At 38.4% G+C, this 20,300-nt stretch overlaps 2 protein-coding genes across 2 annotated transcripts in view; both read right to left on the bottom strand.

The window, feature by feature from the left end:
• anapc4 (anaphase promoting complex subunit 4) overlaps positions 1–3,475 on the bottom strand; it is a 39,666-nt gene extending 36,191 nt beyond the window's left edge. The window contains exon 1 of the mRNA XM_062982186.1: positions 3,352–3,475. The gene's annotated coding sequence lies outside the window, so the exon portion shown is untranslated. The remainder of the gene's footprint in view (positions 1–3,351) is intronic.
• On the bottom strand, positions 106–20,244 carry zcchc4 (zinc finger CCHC-type containing 4). Its single transcript, XM_003226123.4, has 13 exons — positions 19,995–20,244; positions 16,354–16,472; positions 15,115–15,197; positions 14,123–14,398; positions 11,586–11,660; positions 10,955–11,027; positions 8,151–8,301; positions 7,406–7,506; positions 5,436–5,557; positions 4,333–4,408; positions 3,877–3,928; positions 3,352–3,496; positions 106–1,206 (listed from the first exon to the last, which is right to left on the bottom strand). Exons 1-13 carry the CDS (start codon positions 20,074–20,076, stop codon positions 1,104–1,106), a joined length of 1,458 nt encoding a protein of 485 aa, XP_003226171.2. The 5' UTR covers positions 20,077–20,244; the 3' UTR covers positions 106–1,103.
• Positions 20,245–20,300: the final 56 nt, after the last annotated feature.

Genomic DNA, 20,300 nt, shown 5'->3' with positions numbered 1-20,300 from the left:
GGAGGGGCTAAAGGCAGCAGAGTCTACCTTTCTAACTGGTAGTTAAGGGGAGAAAGGCTCTTTCTCATTCTCTGTAATTTGGATTATTTTTAAAGGTTTTTTTTATGTAAAAACACAGACCGGATGACTATGTCTTTTGTTGCCCGATTTGGTGTTATTTGCTCCAGTAGTTTTGTTGTTTAAGTTAAGGGAAAAACGGTCAGAACATTTTTATATAGATAGATATTTGTATTGGGCCACTTATCACCTAGTTTGGCATTAGATGAAGCAACGAAGTGATCGGAGAAGGGAGAGCAGGGGGCTCCAAGCCAAGTATTTAGATGTTTGTTATTTTTCCTTTCTTATTTTTCCTTAGAAACCAGTCTAGAGTAGACTAGACAGCTCCCAAGCCTTTCTATCTACAATGGAGTTCTTTTTATCTGAATAAAAACTTTTACTGATCCTCTCCTCCATCCCAGTTTTCTTTTTTTTTCAGATTCATATGTTATTTGAGTGTTTATATTCCTCCTGCTTATGTGATTGTTTTAGTCAATTGTTATGTTTTGTTTTTGTTTTTAATTCTTATAGTGTTTTCAGTGTTTTATTGTACAATGTTTTATGCTGATTTTATATTGGAAACCGCCCTGAGTGCCTTTCGGGACAAATAAACTTTTACTTACTTACTTACTTTGCTCTTGGATTGTCTTTGGGGATAAATGGTTTGTGTAGAGCTATCCTATGTCTCACAGTACTTTGCAACATCTTCTTAGCAGGTCAGAGTATTCAAACCCACCCAAAGTGATGAACAAAAATGATGACGGCATCAAAGAGGCTATTTTTTTGGTACAAAAATATAGTCACATTTATACAATATTATTGAATTGCACTGAATTCTCAAAAGTTCACCCTGAATAATGTATGTAGCCATAAACATATAATAGTGTTTACTTTTAGAACATTAGGAAGCTGACCTTTTTTGTGAAGCCTTTTTGTGCCATTTTTAGTAAACAGTACAATATGTGCAAAACCCAGCCCTAATTCAGTCAGTCTTCCAAATTGCTGCTTAATAACTGGAAAACACTGAATGAAGAAATGATGCAAACACTGAGACCGGAGCAGTTTTTCTATTTCTTGCTCTTCGTTTGTCTTGCCGTTCTTGTCTTTTTTGTGCCTTTTATTTTGGCAACATTTGCTTTTGCATTCTTCTTTTTCTTTGTCTTTTTGCCACTTTTGAAAAGAAGAAAATGTAAAAAAATGGCATTTGTTAATTAAGAAAACTGGAAATGTGACTTCAACAAATAGTTAAAAGTTCCAGGCCCATTAAAAAAAATTCCAAAGCTCACAGCACTATTTTGAAACTCTTTGTATAATCCTGGAAAGCACTGTTAAGAGGCCGATTAGAAACACTATGCGTATTCTAGTCTAACCTTAGAAATTTTAAAACAATTGAAAGCTATGACTTTTAAATCATATTATCTGGTTATTGTGTTTTAACTTTTGTCTCAGGTATTTTAAAACATTTATGTTTTAATGTATGTTTTAATGATTGCATTTCAATTAGTGATTTTGTAGATGTATTTCGCCTTGAGTCAAAAGGAGAAGTGGGTAATAAATAAAATATTATTTGATACACAACAAGATTAGTACACATAAAACAAGATTACTATGCTTGTTGTTGTATCGGATCACATGTCAGACACTTCCCAAGTATCTAGGACTATGCGATGTATCAGCAAATAATGCGTGCAGATCAGAGTAGGGTGGCCTTTTGCAGCTGTCAATGTTTTCAATATATCGTGATATTTTGGTGCTAAATTCGTAAATACAGTAATTACAGCATAACATTACTGTGTATTGAACTGCTTTTTCTGTCAAATTTGTTCTATAACATGATGTTTTGGTGCTTAATTTGTAAAATCATAACCTAATTTGATGTTTAATAGCGTTTTCCTTAATCCCTCCTTATTATCCAAGATATTCACTTATCCAAGCTTCTGCCGGCCCGTTTAGCTTGGATAAGTGAGACTCTACTGTATATCTTTCCTTATTTCTTTAGTAAGGATGCACAGAGCCTGTCTCTTCTTATTTTGAATATATCCATCCTCTATGTTAATACATGATTAACATAACACATAATAGCCACATAATTACAGGTATACAGATTTCTCTCTCTCTGTGAAATAAACCCTGATAACTGTGGTGGACAATGTGCACATCAACAACTGTAATTCATGGTGCATTTTGAGTTTGATTTGAACAATATAACAAGCTCAGGAGCACAAACACAGTTTGTGATGGAAATTTAAGTATCAGAAAGAAAACACATATTGTGCAGGCCCCAGGAATTATTGTATAAATGCATATATAATTAACTTATTAAAATGCTACAGAAACACTGAAACATAGCAGCTTCCTTTCTTGTGTGTTTGCAGCAAACATACTTGTAAACGTAGTTGAGTTTAATGTGTTCTCGAATACTTTCATCGCCGGAATCACTGGATTGCTGTGAGTTTTCCAGGCTGTATGGTATGGCCGTGTTCCAGAAGCATTATCTCCTGACGTTTCGCCCCCATCTATAGCAGGCATCCTCAGAGGTTGTGAGGTCTGTTGGAAACTAGGCAAGTGGGGTTTATATATTTGTGGAATGTCCAGGGTGGGAGAAAGAACTCTTATCTGTTTGAGGCAGGTTTGAATGTTGCAATTGGCCACCTTGAATAGCCTTGCTGCTTCAAAGCCTGGTTGCTTCCTGTCTGGGGGAATCCTTTGTTGGGAGAAGCCATTGTAATCCACAAGCATGTGGGCAATTTCAACAGAAAGGAGGAAGCCACGAAAAGAAACAAAATCTGGCTACCAGTATTTAAAAAATCTAAAAACAGGAAGTAAATAAAGAACAACACTCAGAAGATAGGGGAATTCCAGAAAGGAAACAATCAGGGCCAGCTAACACCTCCCAACAAAGGATTCCTTCAGGCAGAAAGCAGCAGGCTTTGAAGTTGCAAGGCTATTCAATGCTAATTAAGATGGCCAATTGCAACATTCAGCCTCAAACAGACAAGAGTTCTTTCTCCCACCATGGACATCATTCCACAGCTACATAAACCCCACTTGCCTCTTTTCCAACAGACCTCATAACCTCTGAGTATGCCTGCCATAGATGTGGGTGAAACATCAGGAGAGAATGCTTCTGGAACATGGCAATACAGCCTGGAAAACTCACAGCAACCGAATTGAGTTTTTAAAAATGTGTATACAAAGAGTTGTGAGTCACATGTAGTTTTCCATGTAGCAGCGAAGGTGGCCCTTTTTTTCATGAAAAGTAAATTAGATTGTTTGTTCCCGCAAAGAAAAGGAAAATTCATATAACTAACTTACTGATAACCTCTCCCGGCCACTTGCAGTTTAGGGCAGGTGGTGCGTTTATGGTCTGCAGCTCCACATATATAGCACCCAGCGTCAGTATCCTTACAAGAGTGACTTGGAAGAGCACATTTATCACAAGTGCTGCAGTGAACCCAAGCTGCAAAATAAAAGGAACATATTAGAGCTATAAAGAGAGAAAGTGTCCATGCAGCTCTAAGACAATCCTAAGCATGAGAACAACCCTCTCCAATGACCGTGGCCCAATTTATCTGGAGGGTTCACTTTCAAAGGCATTTCAAAACCATGTTTTACAAGTGCAACCTGCAGCAAAACCTTCAGTAGCAGTTTGACATTTGAGGAACAACTGTGGTCCCTTCCTTCCACACAGCTATATAAAATCCACATTGAACTGGATTATATGGCAGTGTGGACTCAAGATAATCCAGTTCAAAGCAGATACTGTGGATTCTCTGCCTTTATATTCTGGGTTATATGGCTGTATGGAATGGCCTTGAAAATTAGATCAAAAATACTTACTGGGTTTTACGCATTTTTTGCAAAGAAAGCAATGTGTCCATCGTCTCCCATCCTATTTGTAAAAAAAATAAAAGAAAAGATTAATTGTGTACTGAATTTAGACCAAAATTGTCAGAATTCCCCATTTATACTTATATTTATGTTATGCTTTAAGCACAACATCTCTTTGTGCTTTATTTGTGTGTTATATTATTATAACCTCTACTCTGAAGCCTTTCCTTGTGTACGTCAGAATATATGCTCAACTGGAAGGGAAAAATATATTACCTCTGTAATATATTCCTCTTAGAGGAAAAGGGTACATGCACACAGGAAGCAAGTATATGTTTATTTCCTTAGCAACTGGATTTCGGTTTTAGCTTCCAATTTGAAACCACTTGTCTCCCCAATCCATATCTCTCTATACCAGATCAAAGTTAAACTCTTACTAATCTCTTCCAAAAGACATATACTTACTTTAGATGTGCACAAATTGCAGATTTCACAGTGCTGGTTGTCTAAACTGACATATCGCTGACAGACAGAGCAAAATCTGGTGGAGAGAGAGAGCAGTTGAAAGCATTTCCAAAAGGTTCAAATTGTAGACCCATAAAGTGCTTTCAGTGAAAACCAATGAGTTTGTTGTTATTCATTTTAGGTCTATAATTACCATAACATTTTATCAATGTCTATTTTAGGGTTGATTTATTTTATTATGGTATTTTTTATGTATTGATGATGTAAATTATGTTTTCCTTTGATATTGATGTATCTGCATTTATTGCACCGTATGTATTGTTACATTATGAGTGCTTTGTAAACTCCTCTGAGTCCCTTTTGGGAGATGGTGGCGGGGTATTATTATTATTATTATCAGTATTATTATTATTTCTTCTGCTCGAAGAGCTATTGCATTACACATTCCTGTAATTGATATCTTCAGCCAAATTAACTGTATTGTTACATTATGAGTGCTTTGTAAGCTGCCCCGAGTCCCTTTTGGGAGATGGTGGCAGGGTAGAAATAAATTATTATTATTTTATTTTATGACGCAGCAAACAAGATAGATATGCTAGATTTCGTATCACAAAATCACAAGTCGAACACTTCCCAAGCGTTTAGGACTGTGTGATGTATTTTCAGATGATGCGCACAGATCCCAGTAGGGTGGCCTTTTGCAGTTGGCAGATCGCAATTTTGTCAATGTCTATTGTTTCCAAATGCTGGCGGAGATCTTTCAGCACGGCACCCAGTGTGCCCATCACCACCAGGACCACCTGCACTGATTTCTGCCAGAGTCTTTGAAGTTCCATCTTGAGGTCCTGATAGCAGCTGAGTTTTTCCTGTTGTTTTTCATCAATGCAACTGTCACCTGGGATGGCAACATCAATGATCCAAACCTTTTTCTTTTCAAAACTGTGATGTCCGGTGTATTGTTGCTGTTGTTGTTGTTATTATTATATTTCTTCTGCTCCAAGGTCTATTGCATTACACATTCCTGTAATTGATATCTTCAGCCAAATTAATGGGTTTTTATAAAAGTACTATTTAAAGTCTGATGATCACTGAATATTTCTTACCTATATCCTTCCTCTGTAGGAAGCACGATCAAACGTGGTGAAAGGTTGGTAAAAATACGAACTGGTGACTGCTTACGACCCGTCTTCCCATGTTTATAGAGTGCATGGTTGTCATAGTCTACCTAGATGAAAAAACAAAGGTGCAGAGGAGGTGGAGATTCAGTAGTTACGCTATGAAAAACAAAGTTTCAATATTACTAGGATGAGAAACTGTGTGTCCCCAGATATGCTTGGCATACAAATCCCTCAAACCCTAGACACAAAAGCTAATGGTAAGGGATTATAGGAAACAGGAGTCCCAACAAAATGTGGAAGGACCCAATTATCCACACTTCCAGTAATAGCGGAAAATTACATGTACATTTTCCATCATTTTTTACTCTGCATACATATAAAAGCAGTCCCTGAGTTACAAACATCCAACTTACACACAACTATTAAGAGGGGTAAGATAACAGGGGTAAGTGAGAAGAAATCTATCCATCACAAGGGAAATTCACTGCTAAAAGAGCTGTCAAGAGGAAAAGAGGGCTCCATTGAAGCTGTATAACCAATCCTTGTTTCCACAACAGCTTTGATTTTTCAAAATCTAATTATCACAGTGAAAAACCTCTCTAGATTGAGCATATATATTAAAGGAAAAGAGATGCCATCTAGCAGATCTGATCTTTCTATACAAGAATAGAGGAAGCCGTCTCATACTGTCAGACCACTCAAAGAGTTTCAACCAATTCGATATAGTTTGTGGCAGTCACAAAAACAAAGTTTCTGGAGTATAACAACTAGAGTACTTTGAAAGGAAATACCATACAATTAAATAGGAAATAACACTTTCAAACCAGGAACAGAAATTATTTTCAAATTTTGTTACATAGTGTTATAGATTCTGGACAAACCAAGAGTAGGGCAAACCCAATCATTCACAGTGAAATTTAATTTCCAAAAGGGAGACTGAGAAATTTAGATATACTAAAATGAATATACCAATAGCAAAGTAGCTTTTGGATAAAGGTACAGTAGAGTCTCACTTATCCAAGCTTCGCTTATCCAAGCTTCTGGATTATCCAAGCCATTTTTGTAGTCAATGTTTTCAATATATCATGATATTTTGGTGCTAAATTCATAAATATAGTAATTACAACATAACATTACTGCGTATTGAACTACTTTTTCTGTCAGATTTGCTGTATAACATGATGTTTTGGTGCTTAATTTGTAAAATCATAACCTAATTTGATGTTTAATAGGCTTTTCCTTAATCCCTCCTTATTATCCAAGATAGTTGCTTATCCAAGCTTCTGCTGGCCCGTTTAGCTTGGATAAGTGAGACTCTACTGTATAGAATCATAGAATCATAGAATAGTAGAGTTGGAAGAGATCTCATGGGCCATCCAGTCCAACCCCCCACTAAGAAGCAGGAAATCGCATTCAAAGCACCCCCGACAGATGGCCATCCAGCCTCTGCTTAAAAGCCTCCAAAGAAGGAGCCTCCACCACAGCCCGGGGGAGAGAGTTCCACTGTCGAACGGCTCTCACAGTGAGTAAGTTCTTCCTGATGTTCAGGTGGAATCTTCTTTCCTGTAGTTTGAAGCCATTGTTCCGTGTTCTAGTCTGCAGGGCAGCAGAAAACAAGCTTGCTCCCTCCTCCCTATGACTTCCCTTCACGTATTTGTACATGGCTATCATGTCTCTTCTCAGCCTTCTCTTCTGCAGGCTAAACATGCCAAGCTCTTTAAGCCGCTCCTCATAGGGCTTGTTCTCCAGACCCTTAATCATTTTAGTCGCCCTCCTCTGGACGCTTTCCAGCTTGTCAACATCTCCCTTCAACTGTGGTGCCCAAAATTGGACACAGTATTAAACAAATGACTACGTGACAAAGGAATCAATGGTTTAAAAAAGCACTCAAACATTTTGATAAAGCATATACTGTTTGTCTATTTCAAAGCACCATCCATTCTCTTTATCCATACCTGATAATCCAACATGCTGAAATGTGAGAAAAACTCAAGAATACGTGACTCAAAGAAATAGGGAAATATCCAAAGTATAGGTAACTCCTTGCAGGTATCGTCTAGTAAGAAAAAGAAATGTGTATACAATTTTATTTTTTAAGGAATTTATTTTAAACAATTGCAAGTAGGATATATAACTGTCTACATTCAAGTTTCAGAACTATTGTTTCTCCTTAGCCTTTAGCAAAGCATTATCTAGTAAGTCTGTCAAGACTTTCAGCTCATTGCAGGTACTACCTTTACTGCTGTATTTTAGCAGTCGCTCTGACAGGTATTTAAATGCACAATTTACTAAAAAGTTGGCCTAAATTCAACATTTCCTTGGTGTTCATGTGCCAGGGGAATGGGATATATTTCTTTCCCCTTTCCCTACAGTCAAAACCCATTTGAGGACACAATTCTTCCTAGGGCCGTAGATCTCAACTTGTGGGTCCCCAAGTGTTTTGCCTTACAACCCGCAGAAATCCCATCCAGTTTACCAGCTGATCCTGGGAATTGAAGGCCAAACCATCTGAGGACCCACAGGTTGAGAACCACTATCCTAGGTGATGTTCACTGTTGGATCTGGGCTATTGCTGCAGTCTACTTATTTGTCTGAAACAACCCATATCTGGCCTAAGAGAACAATCACAAAAGAAGCCATCATTTCTGAGAAATCAATGAATCATTTCAAAAGTCCACATATCATATCAGAAACAATTACCTGGACCTTCTGCTTGCCTCCACATTTCAATCAGCTTTTTGAAACTAAAAGCCAAAGCTTCAACCAAGCCTCCAAAGGGAGGATCGGCCACCATGATAACATCTTCACCTTTGTCTTGCTGTAAGAATTTCCGACAGATTTCATATGCAGCCTATAATGGATAATAGTTCACTTTTAATTTAGACTCATTCTGAGGGATCTAAAGAAATAGATATATGTCAAGGCCTAGAATGACTTCTGGAAATCCTTTCCTTTAACAACAGCCTCATTCACAAGAAAACCCCATTGGGTTCTAAGTGATTGGCTAATACAGGAGAAGGAGTTCCAGACATGAATCAACCAGGGGAAGCTAACGACTCTGAACAAAGGATGCCCCCAGGCAGGAAGAAGCCAGGAGATGAAGCTATTCAATGCTAATTAAGGTGATTAACTACAACATTCACACTGGCCTCCAACTGACACGAGTTCTTCTCTCAACCTGGACTTTCCACAGATATATATAAACCTTCCTTGCTTAGTTTCTCCATACCTCACAACCTCTGAGGATGCCTGCCATAAATATGGGTAAAACGTCAGGAGAGAATACTTCTGGAACATGGCCATACAGCCCGGAAAACATACAACAACCCATCAGACTTAACCTTTGTACTGTGCTGAGACACACTGTATTGTTGTTTAAATTCTAACCATTATTTCCACATTTGCATATGTACTAATATGTGTTCATTTCTCTACTTGTTCCTTTATTATCTGTTCACATAGAATATCTTTTGTTCTTCTATACAAATATTCACAGGCTTGATCAACAATGTCAATAAATCTGGAGCATTAATGCATAGGACTAAAATGAAGACCATAGTAAACATTGGAGCCACTTTTTCAACAAGTTTAGGTATTTCCTAAACTTCAGATTCCTAATTGTTCATTTTAATTTTTTATCATGTCAGAAGCGAATCAAGAACATACTGCAAGTCGCTTCTGGTGTTAGAGAATCGGCCGTCTACAAAGACATTGCCCAGGTGACGTCTGGATGTGTTACCATCCTTTGGGAGGCTTCTCTTATGTCCCCACATGTGCGTTCTAAAATGCATATGTGTTAATATATTATTTTGACCAGGACAGGCATATTTGGGGCCAGTGGCAAAATCTGAATGGGGTTATGGTGGCTGTTTATTATATATTTTGCCTAGAACCTGAGTGAAAACAAATTTTATGGATTCCAATAACATCACTCAATCTCCCCCTCCCCCCATTCAAATCATAAGCAAAATCATCAGCATCAATGCCAGCAGATTTCCTAGTTAGGCATAAACCTAACTGTACAGGTGTGACAGGGAGGAATCCTTTTGATCCCACCGCTGCCACCAATTTGTACAGATCTGAGGTGACAGAGAGGAATCCCTTTGAATCCCACCGCTGCCACCAATTTGTACAGGTGCGTGAGGTGACAGGAATGGAATCTTTTATTTCCCACCACACACAGTTACCACCAATTATAAAGATGTCTTGATGATGATGTTAATTATATTATTATGTGTTTAATTATCTTCGCTGCCACCAAATGGAGGAGATGTTAGGCAGATGGCACTTATTCTTTTTATGCTTTCTTTATTTACTTCAGAAGGTGATGTTACTTAACTTAGAATATGATTGTGACAGAGACTTAGATGGAATAAAAATCAAAACAAGTTTATTGCATGTACAGAGCTTAGTGGTTTCAATAACTTCTTAAAGGCACTTAGATTAACGGTTACAAATAGATGTGAGGTGTTCCAACTTTCAAAATACTTCTTTCTCCAAAACTAACTAGAACCTGATCCTCTTGGATCCACTGGGATTAACTTCCCCTAATCCACAGCCTCTATAAATAACCCTAAACAAGTCACCTAACTTGCTTAGTCTGGCCTAATAGAGGTCTGCCTCCCTGGTTTCCTTAAACTTGGAACCAGTCTGTCCCCTGTGACTAAAAATCACAGACTACCTAAAATAAAAAGGATTCTTCCCTGTCACCTCACACCATTGCAAATTGGTGGCAGCGGTGGGATTCAAAGGGATTCCTCTCTGTCACCTCAGATCTGTACAAATTGGTGGCAGTGGTGGGATCAAAAGGATTCCTCCCTGTCACACCTGTACAAATTGGTGGCAGCGGTGGGATTAAAAGGATTCTTCCCTGTCACCTCACACCATTGCACTAACACTATGTAAAATGATTTTTGTCCCTGAGTTATAAATGTCATCTTGTAATTGGTTCTATTAAAAAACATGGGAAAAGTTTATTAAATTCCAAAAACTGTGTTTTTGCTGAACATTCTGCAGCACATTTTGTTATAGTTTTTCACTGAGTCTCAACCAATTCAACATAGTTTGTGGCAACCACAAACATGAAGTTTCTGGAGTAAAACAACTACTTTCAAAGTACTATGCAATTAAACAGGGATAACAGTTTCAAACCAAGAACATTTTTTAAAATGTTGTTACATAGTGTAATTTATACAAGGCCCTCCAATAAGATTGACCTTCGTTTAGCTGCCTTATTTTTTATTCATTTTGAGTTTATTCATATACAAATGCATCTGATTCAGTATCTTTAGGGCATTTTTATCTGGCTGCCTTAAGAGGACAGAACTGAAATAAAAGGAGTGAACTCTTTTTATTGTGTGAGCATTGGATAATCTCCATGAGTCAGTAGCCATGTAATAAGGGCACTTTGTGGTCATTAGTTTCTCACATTCATTTCCCAAAATGTTTTATAAATGCTACATTCCACAATGCTAACATTTTTTCAGCCCTTTGGCATTTCTTACCTCTCCAGCAAAGAAATAATGGTTAAACATATTATAGTGGCAGAATTCTTCCTCTGTGTAAAACTGAGAATACCTGTAAAAAATGGTTGTAATTACTTGCCAAATTGAGATATAAATCTGCAACCAATTACTGATTACTTGAAGTCAACATATGAAGTGGCTTAATTTCAAGCCTTCCCTGACCTTTTTCTTTGGTCTTTTCAAATCTGTACCTTTTTCATAATCATCTTCACTATCTCCAAGTTTCCACTGCATCAACTTAGGGCCCTTCCACACAGTCATATAACTCACAATATCAAGGCAGAAAATCCCACAATATCTGGTTTGAACTGGGTTATCTGCCATATATTCCAGTTCAAAACAGAAAATGTGGGATTTTATTCAGCTGTGTGGAATAGGCCTTAGCCAAACTAGGCACTGAACTGTCCCCAACACAGCATAATTCAGGAATTACTTAAATTCTTAATTGGCTATAGATTTATTATTAAAGTAACTAGATATAAATGTTTCGCCTCTACTGTTTTGGAAGCCCTTTATCAGCATAGCGACAAAGCTTAGAAATGAAGTAGCTTCTGTACAGAGCAGAATGAACTCTAAATGAAGACAGCATCAAACTAAATATAAATCCCACCTGAAATCAATATCCAACAAAAGGCTTTTCATCTCCCCTTTGCATGATGCTTGGAATTTAATCAATTCATGAAGCCTGGAAGAAAAAAAAAGTGTCACAAAGCCATTCAGAAGAATAGTTCACAAAAATCATGCAACAACCAGTGAAAACATAGAATGATCTTTATCAAGAACACAATTCATTTCCATTTAAATATCATTTCTATTAAGGCTATTAATTACGGGTTTCAGGATGTACAAAGGATAACCTCCACTCAAGGAACAGCCGTTTGGCAGCGTTGGCTGCAAGAAATAAAAAATTGGGGAGATGCAGATTATTATTTTTTTGAGCAAGTCTGAAAAGCAGGGGAAAAAATCCCCCCAAATAATTTGTGGTCTGTGGCTTGCACCTGTCATACAGCCATGACATGCTTCTCTCATGGCATTAGCTCAGATGATGATGGCACAAGAATCAGTAACAGTATCTTTAAATTGGTTGTAGTAATTTTAATTTTTCATTTTTACATAGTCCTAGTTTCGCAATTTGGATGTCTGTTGTCTATAAGTTTTTAATTGTACATTGTATTGTTTTAACTACTGTTCACCACTTTGAATGTCTTTAAGATCCTGAATCTCAATCATCGTCATCAATCATCTTCATTATTCTACATTGAGTTGATACCTGTGGCAATACTGTTCCTGAGTAGAGAAATCTTTGAAGAACTCAAGAAAGAGTTGACGTCATGAGCCTATCAATTCTGGGAGCAACAACAAATCTCTGCTCTCTGTAGCTAAATGTTTGCCCAGCATTAGTTTCCCAATCTTAATTTCATGGGCTAGAAATCAAGGCACCTGGCATATACTCAGGGGCACAATTTTTTTACTGCCAGTTGTTAGAGAACTTGAATACTGTTCACCAGTGGAACTCTCTGCCCTTGAGTGCGGTGGAGGCTTCTTCTTTGGAGGCTTTTAAGCAGAGGCTGAATGGCTATCTGTCAGGGGTACTCTGAATGTGATTGTCCTGCTTCTTGGCAGTTCCAATTCTGATTCTATGACTCTAAGACCTGGGATACTTGTGATGATAACCACAAAATCAGTTATCATAACCTAAAGTTTTATATGATGAGGGGAAGACAATAAAATGTAAAAAAAATACAAGAGAAATATTTTGGAGATCACCAACTTGTAGGTTTAGGAAAACATTAATTTGGGGTGATTTCACTGCACAAAGATAGCACTATTTCAAATTCTGCTCCTCCAGTGTTTTGGACCTCGGCTCCCACAATTCCTTACAGCTGGTAACATGTATATCTATCTGTCTTAGACTATCTAATCTTGGTCTTCTTCTCAACTTTTGTCCTCAAGAGGCTTTAGACTTAAAACTCCAAGAATGTCTAAACTATGGACCATGCTTGGTGGGGCTTCTAGGAATTAAAAGATAAATGATATGCAAAGGACTAAAGGCTGATCCAGTACTATGCTTCTTAAACTGTGGGTCCTGACGCCATCACTACTGGGGTCAAGAAAAAATTGGCAACAGGAAAAGGTTTCTGAATGCCACCCATTCACACCAATCTGTTAGTAACAACGTGATGTGTTTACAGTGAACTCTGCAGAAAATGCTTCAGCTGTATTACACAACCCAGTAGAATCAAATCAAGGAAAAGCTTTATGAGGACCACCACTCCTCTTGACATTCCCCCAGCAACAGCAAGGGTGTCCTTTTGGTCAGCTAAACCAGGAAATTCCAGTTGGATGGCCCCGCATGAAGGTCTGCCTCCAGGGGAAAACCAAGAATGGGCAACTTGGAAGTCCCTGAACAGACTCACAAGTGGAGTGGGCAGATCAAAAGACAACCTGGCAAAATGGCACTACCTAAAAGAATCCTCCACCTTGTGCGACTGTGAAACAGAGCAGACAAGTCTGCATCTGTTTGCTTGTCCGCAGTGTCCTGCCTCATGTACAGAGGAAGAATTGTTAGAGACAATGCGATAGCTGTTGCCCGTTTTTGGTCCAAAAATATTTAGTCACTTGTGCTCCTTCTATTTTTTTTATCAGTTTTATACTAATTTATGAAATGCTTTTGATACAAAATAAATAAATAATCTGTATTATACACAAAGGAAAATCAGCCTGATTAGCAAGCCTTGCAGATGTTGATTTATTTTCAATAAATGATTGATTTTATATCTATTTTATATGCCTATATACCTGGGGTCACATCTACTATTATCTATTCCAAAAATGTTTTTATCTACCAATAGAAGGAGTGGAGCTCCTTCTAGGAAAGGAGCTCTTGAACAAAAGGAGATTGGTGCTACAGTATTTGCTTGGATAAAGTCCTCCTCAGCTTCTTAGTGGAGCAGAATATGAACCTCCAGCTCTGATCAGGAGTAGCCCATAGCCAAGAGTGAGGGATTATGGGAGTCATAGATCAACAACACCCCAATTTCCACTCCGATGCAAACACTGCCAAGTCTCCTTAACTAAAAGTTCACAGAGATACACAACACATTGCTTAAAAGTACTGTAGTTAAGAAATGCGCTCAGTCACTTTACCTTGGGGTGCCAACACAAAGGACCCTTCTGAATCCCTGAGCAACAATCAGGTCCAAGAGGAACTGGCAACTTCTGTCTGCAAAGAGATACTGTGCGTTTGTCTTCTTATTCTCCAGGGGACTGAGGAGCTGGCTGGGTCTTTTTAGCTGGGCCACAGAGATGTCATTCAGTACTTGATGGCCAGAGTGCCTTCCCCACTCCAGTGGTAACAGCAGCTGTTGGCATTCTCTACAAAACTTCCGTTTTGATAGTGGCAAGGCAAGAAACGCTTTATACCTTATGTCCAAAAACAAATGAGAAAACCAACATTGATGTCATTGACTTTGCTGAAGTTCATTTTGTGATATATATACTCTCTTTTGGTGTGTATATCTCCACCGTATCTAGGTTGCAAACACACACTTCCCACACCCTTTTGAGTCCATAACACTGAAAATGCTAGGCAAACACAACAGCACTGCTTCCCAGAAATAAATGCATTTGGGGTGGAATTTAGGTCTCGCTTATCTCAATGGGCAAGTTGTAGACATAACCAACACTCTCTCTCACTGAAATAAAAGAGATTTAAAGGTAGAATACTGGAAATTAGTGACAAAGTGCTAGAACGTTTCTTATGGGACTTCGGAATATACAAATAATTAAAAACCTACATTTTAAAACAAGTTAAACTAATGCTGGGTAAATTCAAATTTAAAGGAAATAGTCAGAAGATTGATAGATAAAGTCAAAGGACAAAGAAAATATAAAGAATTGAATCATTCTCTATTTACGATTGATCAATTAAAATAATATCTGAATGAAAGAAAGTACTGTTCACAGAGGGTGGGGGGAGGGGCAAAAAACTAGTAGACATAAGTGGGAGATAAAGGTGAAATTAGCAAGTGTAATGTTACTGAGAATATATAATTGAATGTGTATATTGAAATTGTGATGGATTTTGATATTATTCCACTGGTATTTACAATAAAAACATATTTTTTAAAAAAGAATACCTTTCCACATTGTCTGCATGAGAGAAAGTTGGTTTGCGACTTTGGTTGTACTCTTCCCGTGCTAAAAGTCTAGCTTCTGATACCTAAGAAATACATATATGGAAAAAATGTAAATCATAACTCATAGTTTTCAAAAATTCAGTAAGATCAAGTTTCAATTTTTCCTTTCAATATTCACATTTCAAGAAGAAAATAAAGGTCTTGGTTGTCTTTTTACTAGTCCTAAGCGAAGCCTAAATCCCACACATTGATGATCGCTTTCATTTAATCCCTGGTTAATCCCTGAGATTGAGATCACACATTCATTTGGAAAAAGACTTTGCTTTGTTTTATTATAATATGCAATGCATTATGTGCCTCACTGGACTTATAGATGGTCTAAGTTTTGATTCATGATTTCCTTTATTTATATCTCACTTTTGTCCCAATAAAATCCACCTGGTATATATGAGGGCCTTTCTCCCCATTTTATCTTCATGGCAACTCTTTAGAAAAGGTTATAATAAAAGGGAATTACGAATCCAAAACTACCTGGTGAATTTAATGACTCTGTGAGGATTAAGTTCCAGTCCAAAGTTCCAATCATTACATTACACTGATTAAATTTTCTTATGACCCTCGTCTTTTTTCCCTTTTTATATTTATTTTAATGAATCTGTGAATTTAACAACATTTAACTGATTTTTCAAAAGCTCATTCGCAGACTGCATTGCCTTTTCTACATACACTAAATAAAAATAATACTATATTTTACTTTGCAAGTTACCGACAGAGTTGAAGTGTATCTATTTATTTGTGATTATATTACACCATGTAACAAAAGTAGGAACATTTTATATTCCTGGTTTGAAAGTGTCATTTCCTGTTTAATTGTGTGGTATTTTTTTTGAAAATACAGTAGTTATACTCCAGAAACTTTGTGTTTATGGCTGCCACAAACTCTGTTGAATTAGTTGGGACTCTGTGAGATATTCATTGAGAAACTATAACAAAATATATTGCAGGAAGTCCCGCAAAAACAACGTTTTTGCAGTTTAATAAAGTTCCCGTTTTTTATGACAGAACCAATTAGGAAAAGACATTTATAACCCTGAAACAAAAATCGTGTTACATAATGTTATTATCAAATAATATGCTTAACTCTCTCACTGAAATCAATTCAATTAAACAAAGTTCAACTTTGTTTATCTAATATTGGCAGAGAAATTATCATGTTCCAACTGTATTGTTTTGATTCACCTTTTCATCTTCCCACTGAAAGAAGTTACAGTCCTTTCTTTCTCTGCAAGCGGAACAAGCATAAAACCTTCTTCCCTCTTCTTTTCCTTGAACAATCTTTGCAAACAGAAGAGTTGGACCTAGAAGTGGAAAAACAAGAAACTTAATGGATGTTAAAATGGAGGGCAGGGGGAGATTACAGAAACTTCCCAGAATTGATCATTCTAGGGCTAATGGATTATTATCTGTTAGGATCACAATTTAATGGGGATTATGACCAGTTAATATCATAACCTATTGGATAGCAGAGTTTCAGAGGTGTTCCTTGCATTTACTGGGTAATGGATGATCACTGGGCAGGTAGATAGTTTGTTTCTATTCTATGCTCTCAATAGACAGATTCAAGTAGACTTCTTTAAAATAACGTGTTACTCATAACTTCATGTATTTAAATATAGAGGTACATTTCTTGTCAGGTTAAACTTTAACTTGTAGTCTTTAACAGTCTCTTTAAAACTATGTTACTTTGTACAGCTCTCTTTAATAACAGTCTGCTTCCAAAGAAACCCAAGCCTCAACTGACTTCTAACTTCTAACATTAGCTTCTGTACTTAAACAGACTCAAGCCTCAACTGTCTTCTAACTCGTAACACTGGTTTCTGCACTCTAATAGATTCAAGCCTCAACTGTTTTCTAACTGTCACCTGTTTAAAACTGAACATTCTAAACAATCACTGAACCAGTCACATGGTCTGCAGTCCCTCCCACTGCTTTAAGTACATAGATCTAAGGAAACTGCAAACCAAAGAAGACAAATACTTCAGGAAATAAACCAACATATTATAAAAGAAACAAAACATTAAATAGTGGAGGCTTGAGAAGGTTGGTATCTCCAACAACAATGCCTTTTTGTGATTTGTAACAAAACCACTTTCAAGATGATCATCTACATGACATTGGGAAGGTGGGTTCCTGCTAAAATCAGTGGAATATAGCTGTTTAATTTAGTTGTGAAGCTTGTTTCCAAAAAGTATCAAATCCATCAGAAACTTTTTTAAAGGAATAGGAAAAAGTGCTGAGGATACATATTCTTTTGCTCAACTAGATACATTTGGGTAGTTTTGATCTGTACATGAAATTCTACTCCTGGCCAACAATGCACTGTCACCTATAAATCATTTCTGTATTATTAATTTTTTGGCTCTGGTACATTTTGAAAACAAACTCCAACATTACAGGGTATGCATAACTCCAGTAGTGTACACATTACCATTTGGACTATTAATATTAAAGCTGGTGGAGGTAGCAAAAGTCTAGACAGAAACTAAAGAATTTAGAGCTTTGTGTTGTCGAAGGCTCTCATGGCCAGAATCACTGGGTTGCTGTGAGTTTATTCTGGGTTGCTGTGAGTTTATTCTGCCTTGGTCAGACCACACCTGGAATACTGTGTCCAATTTTGGGCACCGCAATTGAAGGGAGATGTTGACAAGCTGGAAAGCGTCCAGAGGAGGGCGACTAAAATGATTAAGGGTCTGGAGAACAAACCCTATGAGGAGCGGCTTAAAGAGCTGGGCATGTTTAGCCTGCAGAAGAGAAGGCTGAGAGGAGACATGATAGCCATGTACAAATATGTGAGGGGAAGTCATAGGGAGGAGGGAGCAAGCTTGTTTTCTGCTGCACTGCAGACTAGGACACGGAACAATGGCTTCAAACTACAGGAAAGGAGATTCCACCTGAACATCAGGAAGAACTTCCTCACTGTGAGAGCTGTTCGACAGTGGAACTCTCTCCCCCGGGCCGTGGTAGAGGCTCCTTCTTTGGAGGCTTTTAAGCAGAGGCTGGATGGCCATTTGTCGGGGGTGCTTTGAATGCGATTTCCTGCTTCTTAGTGGGGGGTTGGACTGGATGGCCCATGAGGTCTCTTCCAACTCTACTATTCTATGATTCTATGATTCCGGGCTCTATGGCCATGTTCCAGAAGCATTCTCTCCTGAAGTTTCACCCATATCTATGGCAGCCATTGTCAGAGGTTAAAAGTTCTGTTGGAAACTAGGCAAGTGGGGTTTATATATCTGTGAAATAATGTCCAGGGTGGGAGAAAGAATTCGTCTGTTTGAGGCAAATGTGAACGTTGCAATTGGCCATCTCGACTAGCATTGTATGGCATTGCAGCTTCAAAGCCTGGTTGCTTCCTGCCTGGGGGAATTCTTTGTTGGGAGGTGTTAGCTGGCCCTGATTGTCTCTTGTCTGGAATTCCCATGTGTTCTGAGTGTTGTTCTTTATTTACTGTTCTGATTTTAGAGTCTTTTAATACCGGTAGCCAGTTCATTTTCATGGTTTACTCCTTTCTGTTGAAATTGCCCACATGCTTGTGGATTTCAGTGGCTTCTCTGTGTACTCTGACATGGTGGTTGTTAGAGTGGTCTAGCATTTCTGTGTTTTCAAATAGTACGCTGTGTCCAGGTTGGTTCATCAAGCAATCTGCTATGGTTCACTTCCCTGGTTAGTCTCCAATGCCTTTCATGTTCCTTGATCCGTGCCTGGGCAATGCTGCTGCCTTTGGTGGTCACTATGTAGACTTGTCCATAGCTGCATGGTATACGGTAGACTCCTGCAGAGGTGAGAGAATCCCTCTTCTCCTTTGCTGAACATAGCATTTGTTGGATTTTCTTAGTGGGTCTGTAGATAGTTTGTAGGTTGTGTTTCTTCTTCGGCTTCCCTATGCAGTCAGTGGTTCCCTTGATGTATGGTACAAACACTTTTCCTCTAGATGGATCTGTCTTTACTCTCGTGACTTGTTTTTGGTCTTGCAGCTCTTCTGATGTCTGTGGTGGAGTATCCATTGGCCTGCAGAGTCCAGCTTAGGTGCGGAATACCAGGCAGGAAACAATCAGGGTCAGCTAATCAACTCCCAACAAAGGATTCCCCTAGGCAGGAAGCAGCCAATCTTTGAATCTTCAAGGCTATTTAATGCTAATCAAGGTGATCAATTGCAACATTCACACTTGCCTCAAGCAGACAAGAGTTCTTTCTCCCAACCTAAACATTCCCCTAGATATATAAACCCCACTTGCCTAGTTTCCAACATACCTCACAACATCTGAGGATGGCTGCCATGGATGTGGGCAAAACGTCAGAAGAGAATGCTTCTGGAACGTGGTCATACAGCCCGGAAAACTCACAGCAACCCACTTTAGAACTTGCATTAAAATTTAATAAAATAAGTATTTTATGCAGGCATCAAAAAACAATGATATTAGTTGTTATATCCAAACTGTAGTTTGATGGAACTGGCACTGTGAATAAATTGGAATAATTTGCTTCTGGAACCTCGGTGAAAATGATTTGGGAGAAAGACTTCATTTCCCAGAATTCTCTGCCAGCAAAGCCAACCATCCGGAATTCTATGAGCTGAAGTATGAAACCTTGAGATGACTAAACTGCAGCAACCATTCAGCAGAGCATCCCTAGCTCCCTCTAGGTGATTTTGGACTTCAACTCCCAGAAGCCTCAGCTCCCTTGATCAGGGTTTCTGGGAGTTGAAGTCCAAAAGTCCTGGAAGACTTGGTTGCTCGCAGTTGGCTAAAAAACACCCAGTGCAGGCTTTAAAAAAATGCTTAGTAATAACTTGCTTAAGAACAGAAGATCTGGCCTTCACTCACCGTGCGGGCAATGCGGGGATGGGACTACTGTGCCTTCCCCTTTAAGAACGAGGGCCACACCGGCGCGCGCGCTCCCCTCCATCGCAGCCGAAAGGGGTCACGCGCCACACGCCTATAAGTTCACGCAGGCGCAGAGGTTCCTCACCGAATGCGTGCGAGGTAGGCAAAGGTCGGTATGGCAAGCAAAGCGCTCCAAACGCGTTCTCAAGGATGTGTGCACGACTTGCGTCGCATGACAACCGGAAGTGAGGATAATCTTCACTTCTCAACTCTATGTTCTAGTCCAGAGACATAAAGGATAGAGCT

This window comes from Anolis carolinensis, chromosome 5 (genome assembly GCF_035594765.1).
Source record: "Anolis carolinensis isolate JA03-04 chromosome 5, rAnoCar3.1.pri, whole genome shotgun sequence".
NCBI lineage: Eukaryota > Metazoa > Chordata > Lepidosauria > Squamata > Dactyloidae > Anolis > Anolis carolinensis.
This window is presented reverse-complemented; position numbering and strand designations above follow the sequence as displayed.

Bases quoted from the DNA above. Each gene is read 5' to 3' on its own strand.
- zcchc4 (XM_003226123.4), bottom strand. From the start codon at position 20,076: ATGGAGGGGAGCGCGCGCGCCGGTGTGGCCCTCGTTCTTAAAGGGGAA. The intron at 14,399-15,114 runs GTATTCTTTTTT...TTTGGACATAAG, and splicing joins CATGCAGACAATGTGGAAAG to GTATAAAGCGTTTCTTGCCT. The intron at 3,497-3,876 runs GTAAGTATTTTT...TTTATTTTGCAG, and splicing joins CAAAAAATGCGTAAAACCCA to CTTGGGTTCACTGCAGCACT.